Raw genomic sequence first — 10,033 nt, forward strand, 5'->3', positions numbered from 1 at the left:
GTTTCCCATTAAGGGAGGCCCAGCTGGAGCTGCTACAGGAGCAGAGAGAAGAGATGGAGGGCAGGGTTCTGAGGCTAGCGGTAAGGTGGGAAAGGCTTTAACAGGTATCATCAACAGATTTTTCAATTAAAGATTTGATTTATTCAAGTACCCAAAAACATTCTACAATTAAAACTGTTATTAGATGCTGCTTGTACTGTGCTATGGACCACGCACATACTGCCACACTGTTTTCAGAAGACTTGAAATGCCATTGATAGTTTTAAAAACTGTACACCTGATGGAGAAATGAGGAAGACAATTTAATGTTTCATCCGGATCCAGAGGTGCATCAAATTAAACGACAGCTCCGATCAGCAAACAGGTGTTTCATGATGATATCCAAGAAATGGTTGGTGATGGACAATTCAGAAATGCTTCCCCAAAAGGCGGATGGTTCTTTAAAAAGTTTCAGATCACAACCCTTGCAGAAAACACTGATGCCCAACACACTGATTCTCGGTCCAGGAAACATGGGTCTTCTAGGTTCCACGTGGCTGGGGTGCCCCTACAATCAGGGTTCTGTGCTGTAACTATGAGGGTCCTTTGGACTGGACAGAGAGCAGGTGGGGTCTGTACACCATCAGTCATAGTGGATGGCAGTGTAAAAAATGATCCAAATAACCTAGAGAGGAGACAAGCAATGTTCATAGGTCACCTGGGTCAATATAGGCCCCTATTCCACAAAACAAAAATGTTACAGATTTAGGATGTGTGCACAGTGGGTTTCCCAGGGACTATCCAATGCATCTGCCTGGAGGCCTAAATAATTGCACTGAAATCAAGCTGTCTCTAACAGAGCCCAAGACCATGCAGCAGTGCTCCCACAGGGACTACGACTACAGACAAGCTTCCTTTTCACCCAAGTAACAACTGGAGCACCAGGCAGTAGAGTTATAAAAATATAAAGAAATGATACAGGTAAAGCAGACTGTACTGCTAGTGTTAGGATTAGCAACAAATTGAAAAACCACCATCATACCCTGTCAAATAAAGCAGAGGTTCTCAAAACTGGCTGTTCACTGCAATGTCCTGGGACCTTTAATCCATATGTATGCCCAGGCACTCCCACCCAGATATTTTGATTTTATGGATTTGGGCTAGAGTCTATAATTTTAAAAAAATTAACAGATACAATTCAAATTTCATAAAGCTCACCTTTGTAAGTATACAATACAAAAAAACACATATACACAATAGAGAGGGGTTTTTAAATATATTTACAGGTACAAAGATCACTAACTGATTCTGGAACATTATCACCCTCAGTTTCTTCCCATTTCCTTGCCACCCCCTGCCTCCCTCAGCCACTGGCAACCACTAATTTACTTTTTTCTGTGTGGATCTGCCTACTCTGGACATTTCACATAAATGCAATCACACAATGTTTTGTGTCTAGCTTCTTTCACTTAGCATAACGTTTTCAAAAATCATCAAAGCCATAGCCCCTATCAGTACTTTATGCCTCTTTATAGTCTAACACTGTATGGATATACAGCGTTTTATTTACCTATTGACCAGGTGATGGTTGTTTGTGCTTTTCTGCTATTATGAATGCCATAAACGTATTTTTAAATATTTCTAGTTTACACGATGCAGCCAGAGTTGAGAATCAGATATAGAAGCTGATGACAGGCACTGGGTGCACACACCATAGGGAGGCTACAGTGTGCCACACCACATCCTTTGAGACAACAGGGTTTGGTGGAGGAAATGCCCACCATTCCCTGGAGTTTTTTTAAAAAATGGTACCCCAATCACACTGTGTAACCCAATCAGTGTGCTCCCCGGGAGAAACCACAGGATCCGCTATATAATCGTCAGCTACACATACCATGAACAAGGCAAAAGATGTCATAAATCCTTCTTTGGTGAGCTCCCACGTGCCACCATACTCTTCCTCATCTATCTGCAGGTAGTTGCTGAAGTACAAGTACAGGACTCCTGCGTTGATCACACAGAATCTGGAGGGAGGACAAGCACCGAACACGAGCCACAAGCTCAGAACACTCAGAACTCCCATCACCGTCCCGCCTTACCAGGACCCCCGCCATCGTACAATCAACTATTGTATTATGGCAGCAAGTGAAATAATACGTTAAAAACACCTAGACCCTCAGTGGAGCTGCTCAGTGAGCTGGAGACATAAAGAGCAAGTTTGTTTGTTTGTTTGTTTGTTTTAGATGCCCAGCAAAAAAGGTAAAATAAATAAAGTTCTCCAAGTCCTCTCACAGTAAGACAGAATGGTAGCTGGACCATCCCAAATAGGACGGGCAATGGACATGGGCCTCCAAGGAGCTCCAGCTGGGTGGGGTGGCCACGCAAACATGATAGGCTGCTGCTTCATGGCCTCGTGAACAAGCAAGCATACAAAAGCAGCTCCTGCATTAATTCCCAGTGGGAGACCATTTCCAGATTATCTGCTGTCTGCTTCTGCACTTGATGCACAGGTAAACACTGAGTTCCTGCCCTCCCTTAGCTATCTATTAGGAGGCCAAAAACAGGAGTGAGCATGGAATTGAAACCAGAGGTTTGTGAGCACCTCCAGGAAGCTCCTGACCCCCTGTATCATATTATTTAACTAATAAAGGATTTAGAATGCAGTGAGGTATAATATTATTACCCTGTTGTACTGATCTCTTGTTATAATCATCATTTAAAAGTAATTTTTATAAAGTTATTAAGACTTTCTTTCTGATCTTCCTAGTTGCAGCATCTAATCTAACGGGGAACTGTTGGTCTTAGGCCACACTGCTCCTGAAGGCTATGGTAGAAAAATGCAAAGAACTGGTTCCTCCTAATGGATGAAGTGTGGGCTGGTGTGGGGGAGGCAGTACAATGATGCTGAGGAGTGTCAATCAGTACAAGGGATGGGAGCAGACCCTGAGGCTGTTTAAACAAGGTGGGGATGAGACAGGTATACAGATGTCAGAAGTCTAGTTTTTGTTTTAAATATTTTATTTTTATTTTTTTTAAGATTTTATTCATTTATTCATGAGAGACACAGAGACATAGGCAGAGAGAGAAGCAGGCTCCATGCAGGGAGCCCGAACGTAGGACTCAATCTGGGGACTCCAGGATCACGTCCTGTGTCGAAAGCAGGCGCTTGCCACTGAGCCACCGAGATGTCCCTAAAGATTTTAAGTTATCTCTATACCCAACCTTGAAAACCATGACCCTGAGATCAAGAGTCACATGCTCTTTTGGGTGAGCCAACCAGGCGCCCCAGAAGCCTAGTCTTTAAGCAGTTAAGAGTATGGGCTTTCTCATGAATGGGGGGAACAGGAGCTTGGAGACTGGTTTCGACTTGTACCATGTTTTAGGATGTGATCAGAAACAGAACTTGAGGACAGGAACTGGGAAAATGGCTGAATGAGGAGGTAGGTAAGAGACCCAAAGACTTCAAGCCTAAGAGTCTAGGAGTATAATGGTTCCAGTAACAGAAGCAGGAAGTCAGGAAGAACAGGTTTTTCTTGGATTTCACACAAAATACAGTCATTGGTCTGGCCATGTTGTGGCCAAATCCTTATTTTTTGCCAGAAATCTTGGGACCCAGCCAATCTGGCTGTCTCCCTCTGTCAATTTCATATTGTTTCATTTCTTAAAGATTTATTTGAGGGGCTGAGAGACTGAGAGAACAGAGGGAGGAACAGGAGAGGGAGAGAATCCTCAAGCAGACTCCCTGCTGAGTGCAGGACCCTGAAATCATGACCTGAGCTGAAATCCAGAGCCGGGCACCCAATGGAGTTCATTTTGGACAGGCCGTTAGTGGTTCCAGACAGAGACTACTAGTAGGACTCAAATATTACTCTGGGACTCAGCTAATAAACTAGGGCTGGAGAATGAGACTCATTGAGAGTCTGTGGCTGTAAATGTGGCTGCTTGGGACGCCTGGGTGGCTCAGCAGCTTGAGTGTCTGTCTTCAGCTTCAGGGTGTGATCCTGGGGTACAGGATCTAGTCCCACATCAGGCTCCTTGTGGGGAGCCTGCTTCTCCCTCTTCCTGTGTCTCTGCCTCTGTCTCTCGTGAATAAATGAATAAAATCTTAAAAAAAAAGTGGCTGCTTAGTGATAGGAAGAACAGGGAAATATAAGGAAAAGGAGAGGGATGCCTGGGTGACTCAGTGATTGAGTGTCTGCCTTTGGCTCAGGGCATGATCCTGGGACTGAGTCCCATACTGGGCACCCTGCATGGAGCCTGCTTTTCCCTCTGCCTGTGTCTCTCCCCTCTGCACCCCCCCCCCCCCCCGTGTCTCGGAAAAGGACATAAGGGAACATAAGGGATGAGAGAGAGAAAAGAGCTAACAGGGCCTGCCTTCCAAGGGTTACAAACTAAGTCGCAAGTGAAGTCACAGAAACAAAGGCATTTATTTAAATGTCTAGTGGTCAAGGGGGAGGGGTCAGAAAAGGATTGGAGGGGTTCACACTGAGCTTAAAGTATGAGCATAAACCCTATATTGTAAATGCGAGGAAGAGAACTACATAGCAGATGTGCAAAAAAAATGAACGTGTTGGACTGAGGGGGTGGGGGAAGAACCTTAAAAAGATTCTCCAATGCATTCTTAAAAAACTCTATCCTAAAAATTTCAATCAGAATTTTAACAAAAAGGTAAGCCCGGGATCCCTGGGTGGTGCAGCGGTTTAGCGCCTGCCTTTGGCCCAGGGCGCGATCCTGGAGACCCGGGACCGAATCCCACTGGAGACCCGGGACCGAATCCCACGTCGGGCTCCCGGTGCATGGAGCCTGCTTCTCCCTCTGCCTGTGTCTCTGCCTCTCTCTCTGTGTGTGTGACTATCATAAATAAATAAAAATTAAAAAAAAAAAAAAAAGGCAAGCCCGGTGGTTCAGCAGTTTAGCACCGCTTTCAGTCCAGGGCCTGATCCTGGAAACCCGGGATCAAGTCCTATGTTGGGCTCCCTCCATGGAGCCTGCTTCTCCCTCGGCCTGTGTCTCTCATGAATAAATAAAGTCTTTTAAAAAAAAAGAATTTTAACAAAATAATGAATCTCTAACAAATACTCTGATTTCAGGGCTGGAAGATTATATAACAGTGGTAACGTATGAATGACCCTGCTTTCGAGGTTTGCTAGGAATTCATTTCAGGTTTTAAAAAATTTTAGGGACGCCTGGGTGGCTCAGTGGTTGAGCGTTTGCCTTCAGCTTGGGGAATGATCCTGGTGTCCCAGGATCAAGTCCCATGTCTAGGCTCCCTGCATGGAGTCTGCTTCTCTCTCTGCCTATGTTTCTGCCTCTCTCTCTGTGTGTCTTTCATGAATAAATAAAATCTTTTTTTTAATAAAATCTTTTTAAAAAATTAAAAAATAATTTAAAAAATTTTAATAAGCATTCACTGAGCACTATTAATCATAATGCTCTATGAGAGAAGCAGGAAGGGACGGATAGTGCTCCCTCCTCTCTGATGATGCAAAACCTCAGAACTGAGAAAATGGTTTTACCTTAATATGCCCTCATTGTCGCCACACCAGAAATGAAAAGAAGCCAAGGTGGGGTCTGGACAGAGGGCAGTAAGGCAGGAAGTAGAAGAGATGGTCACCAGAACTGAGCACCAGAGCCATTCTGTCCTAAGCCCAGGCAACTGGGTCAGACAGATGAAGGAGAGGGAATGTGTGTGGAAAAATCAATGTCCTTGGGCCCTTTCCAAGAGCAAGGGGAAAGGTGCCAACCAAAGGAGGAAAGGGATTTGTTTTGAGTGAGAAAAACTGGCTCTGGCAGGAGAGCATGGGACTGAACCCCAGGAAACAGGCAGTCCTGAGAAAGTGGCACTATGGGTGAACTACTCCAAGGCGAATTCACTCCCAAACACCTCCTTTCCTGTTTTCTCAATAGCAATTTTTAGCACTCTTTGTAAAGCTAATCATATGATTGCAGTGAACCATTTATGGAGTGCATATGATGTCCTAAGCACTACATTTAGGAATTTATTCTTTGCATTATCTTATTTAGTTCACACATTAAGTTTAGAAGAGAGTACTTTTAATGCCCCCCTTTTTAATATATATATATATATATATAAATATAATATATAATATATATATAAATATATATATATATATTTAATTTTAGACATAGAGAGAAAGAGAGGCAGAGACACAGGAAGGGGAGAAGCAGGCTCCATGCCGGGAGCCTGACGTGGGACTCGATCCCAGGACTCCAGGATCACACCCTGGGCCAAAGGCAGGTGCTAAACCACTGAGCCACCCAGGGATCCCCAGTGCCCCCTTTTAATGATAGAATGGAAGCTCAGAGAGGTGAGCCCCAAACGTATGTTGCTTGAAAGTGGCAAAGCTGGAACTTGAATCCAAAGTGTTCTACAGTGAAAAGAGAAGAGAGAGAAGAGAAAGAAGAGAAGAGAAGAGAAGAGAAGAGAAGAGAAGAGAAGAGAAGAGAAGAGAAGAGATCTCTAGGAGGTTAACTCATCTGCCACAGTGGAAAGAATACTAAGCTAACTCTGGTCTAGGTTATACTATTCCTGGATTTGGTGACTTTAGAGAAATCTCAGGAATCCTGCAAGATGAGATACGGGCAAGGGGTCTGAACCAGTGTTATCCTCTCCTAGAAAAGTGACTGTGTGAAGACAGGAGACTCCCTCTTGTCTTTAGACTGCCTTCTCCCTTTCTCTGACCTTTTATCTGCCTTTTCTTTCACAGAAAGCTCAGATGGGATGACCAATATTCTAAAGAGTATTTATATACCTCCTCCAACTGGGAAAGACTTCTATGAACCCCAGGTCCTGTGTCTCCTCAACATCATTCAGAACTTACCACCTATCCAGTCTGTCAAAGTTAGGCAAAGCATAACTCTTATTCCTTTCCTTGGTCAAATGCTTTCCTCAGTACCATAAATCAGAAACTTTGTTAGAAGAGGGGACTGTACATTCCTTTTGGGTTATCTTCTGAAAAAATAAAGAACTCACAGGACTTTGAAATCTATTTCACCCTTTTCACCCTAGGGTGAGGGAATAACAGATGTGATCACCCCTAAAACAACCAATGTGATGGTCCATGGGCAGGGATCACAGTTTCTATTCCCCGTGTGAAAAAAAGAAAAGCTCAAAAGCTTGCCTGCCCATTTGTAACTGTAGCTTACCCACAATTCCTATCTTGACACAACTCCTACACATCCTTTTAATTCAATCTGGTGGGCATGTGGACTCATCACTTTCAGTCACTTGTTAACAAGCTGAGCCAAGACCAGGGGCCAGTGTCAACTGTGCTGCCACTGGCCACAGAAACACAGTAAAAAGTAGAGAGCCCAACCTCCTACTTTTTCACTGCTTTTAAAAAGTAGGGATCTAAAATAACTTCTGCCAAAGCCAAGATCCAGGCCACCCAGCACACTGCCAGTCACAAGGGAGTGATCATCTAGTATAGAAATTCCTCTACTTTCCAAATTTCCACTGGCACAAAGGTCATGCTGGAACTAGATGCCTGCCACCAGTAGGCAATCCAGTAGCTTTGGACCCATGAACGAATGGACTAGCCCTGTCTTCAAAAAGATAACACGTCTAATCTAAGATGCTCCCAGGCCTGCTGAACTGAAGAGTGCTGCACCAGACCCAGGAGTGCCTCATAGGGCTACTTTTTTGCTTTTGTCACTTCTCTCTCTCTCTTTTAAAGATTTTATTTATTTATTCATGAGAGACACAGAGAGAGAGGTAGAGACACAGGCAGAGGGAGAAGCAGGCTCCATGCAGGGAACCTGATGTGGGACTTGATCCTGGGTCCCCAGGATCATGCCCTGGGCCAAAGGCGGCACTAAACCACTGAGCCACCTGGGCTGCCCTCTTTTGTCACTTCTCTTTCTCACACATACAGAGTCATATTAAGGGGAAAAAAATCCTCCAACTTAGCAATGGCCTTTTCCATAAAAACAAAACAAAATCTCTATTTGAAAAGAAATATCATGAAAATGCAAGATACCCAAGACTTACCCTGCTATTCCCAAGAAACCTCGCAATGGTAACACTCCCCAAATGACACCTAGGACTACAGCAATGATCTGTCGGAACCAGTATATCACATCTAAAAATTCATCCTGTAGAAAGAAAGAAAGAAAGAATGCATGCATTATCTGCAGTAGGTGCCACACGAGAGCCTCTGTAATAGGTAAAGGATAAAAAAACTTTCTGCTAAGAAACATATATTCCAGAGAAATGTCTCCAAGAGCAATAGTGTGTAGTTTTCTGATCTCTAGCTCTTCTTATACTAAAACCTTTTTTTTTTTTTTTTTTTTAAAGAACATACTTAGTTATCTTAAGTGATGACTTCTGGGCCTGAGTGCTAAATAAAAATTTTAGAAAAAAAATTACTTTTTTTTTTTTTTTTTAGGAGCTTCAAAAATGAAATGGCTTGGGATGAAATGGCTGTGTTAACTGTGCTACTGGTCACTGAACACTTGGGTCTGACCCTCAGAGGGGAGACCATAGACAGAAGCACCATCTTCCTGCACAGTGAATTCTAAGTCACAAAGGAAGGAATCAGAAACAAAAGTGAAGGCAGGTGCCAGGGTTATCTAATTTTCACACGAAGACGCAGGTTTCTGACCCGCCCCAGATTGCAGAAACCAGTCCTTGTACAAGAAGAAAAGAAAGAGAAATGACACAGCACATCAGAAAGGTTTTACAAGAGCTGGGCAGGGCCAGGGGCAGGACAAGGGCACCTTCAGGAAGTACCTCCCATCCTCCCATCTTACAGGAACTCCAGGAAGGAAAACCCACTTCATCAGTCCAGAAAAACAAGGGGAAAATACTACAAATATAACATTCTCTTCAGGCCAACTGGAGTCAGGCTGTTTGTGTTGGTGCCTTCCAGGTCACGGAGCAGGGCTGGGGAGTGCCTACGCTCCGATCTGAAAGCGTGTGACCAGTGAAAACGTCTAGAAGCCCTGACGGTTCCTCACACACATTTGGGGTTTACCCCCTCTCCTTCCCTCTGTCACATACACACCCTCTGAGAGCGGGTCTCGGTCTCCCCTCTCACAGTGACTGAGGCATTCTGGATTTCCCACTCAATAAAAAGCCAAAGGCAGCAGCTCACCTCTAGCGAACCTCCTCAACTGTAAACGCTTTCATGCACCACGGTACCCCCCTTCCAGAGCTGTTCCGACAACTGGGTGGAGAGAACCCCCGGCAGAAAGTCCACAGAAGACTGTTACCGTTACACTTCGCGCTAACGACTGTATGAAGTAATGAATTCGAAGACAAGTCACTTACTCAAGATCCTACTGGCAGTAAAAGGCGGAGGTGGAACTCGGCTCACGCCCTGCCCGCGGGTGGCAGCTCCTGTGCCCCTCCTCGCTGCTTCCCGCGTGACCCCCGCGGCTGCACGCTTAGGCCGCCCTGCGGTGAGCCCGGAGCCCAGCCAGGTTCGCCGCGACACCCTTGGGCCGCACCCCCCCCCCACAACCCGAACACTCGGCCGCGCCCGAACCGCGCAGGGGCGGGCTCGGGCCTGTCCACTGGTCCCCGAGTCCCAGCCGGCACCTCGAACCTGCGCCCTCGCCAGGCCCCACCGCACCTTGTCCTCCCAGGCCGCGTCGCTCCGCAGCACCTTGCTCCACACGGACACTTTGAGGGCCCCGTTGGCCAGCTGCGGCTGCGGCGGCTCCTCCTTTCGCCGCCCGCCGCTCATCCTCCCGCCGCGCCGCCCGGGCCGGGCCTGGGGCGCGCGGGCCAGGCCAAAAGGAGTCGGAGTCTGGTGTCGCGGGTCACGATGCGCAGGGCGACGGCGGCGGCGGCGGCGGCAGCGGCAGCAGCGGCAGAACCCGCGGTCGGGATCGGTAGCGCGGCGCGGCTGCCCTCACTCGGCTGAGACACCGGCTCAGCTCGCTCTCGCTCGCTCAGCCGAGACCAGGCGCTGCGGGGGGAGGAGCAACGTAGCGCCGCGCGTCCTCCCGCCGACGAACCCACGCAGCCAATCGGCAGCCGTGCAGCCGGCACCTCGGCGCATGCGCCCTACGCGTGACGGAAGTGACG

At 46.5% G+C, this 10,033-nt stretch overlaps 1 protein-coding gene across 2 annotated transcripts; it reads right to left on the reverse strand.

Moving 5' to 3' along the window:
* Positions 1-118: 118 nt before the first annotated feature.
* Positions 119-9,903, reverse strand: RAB5IF (RAB5 interacting factor). Of its 2 annotated transcripts, XM_041732464.1 has the most exons (4): positions 9,576-9,884; positions 7,991-8,094; positions 1,874-2,003; positions 119-664 (listed from the first exon to the last, which is right to left on the reverse strand). In XM_041732464.1, exons 1-4 carry the CDS (start codon positions 9,687-9,689, stop codon positions 623-625), a joined length of 390 nt encoding a protein of 129 aa, XP_041588398.1. In that variant the 5' UTR covers positions 9,690-9,884; the 3' UTR covers positions 119-622. The 2 variants fall into 2 exon arrangements, with proteins under 2 accessions (XP_041588398.1, XP_041588399.1); XM_041732465.1 differs by lacking the exon at positions 1,874-2,003 and having other exon boundaries at positions 9,576-9,903.
* Positions 9,904-10,033: the final 130 nt, after the last annotated feature.

The sequence above is a fragment of the Vulpes lagopus genome, chromosome 18 (assembly GCF_018345385.1).
Source record: "Vulpes lagopus strain Blue_001 chromosome 18, ASM1834538v1, whole genome shotgun sequence".
Taxonomy (NCBI): domain Eukaryota; kingdom Metazoa; phylum Chordata; class Mammalia; order Carnivora; family Canidae; genus Vulpes; species Vulpes lagopus.

Excerpts from the sequence above, each read along its gene's own strand:
- RAB5IF (XM_041732465.1), bottom strand. The coding sequence starts at position 9,689 with ATGAGCGGCGGGCGGCGAAAGGAGGAGCCGCCGCAGCCGCAGCTGGCC. Across the intron at positions 8,095-9,575 it reads ACGCGGCCTGGGAGGACAAG|GATGAATTTTTAGATGTGAT; the intron begins GTGCGGTGGGGC and ends TTCTTTCTACAG. Across the intron at positions 665-7,990 it reads GGTTTCTTGGGAATAGCAGG|GTTATTTGGATCATTTTTTA; the intron begins GTAAGTCTTGGG and ends TCTCCTCTCTAG.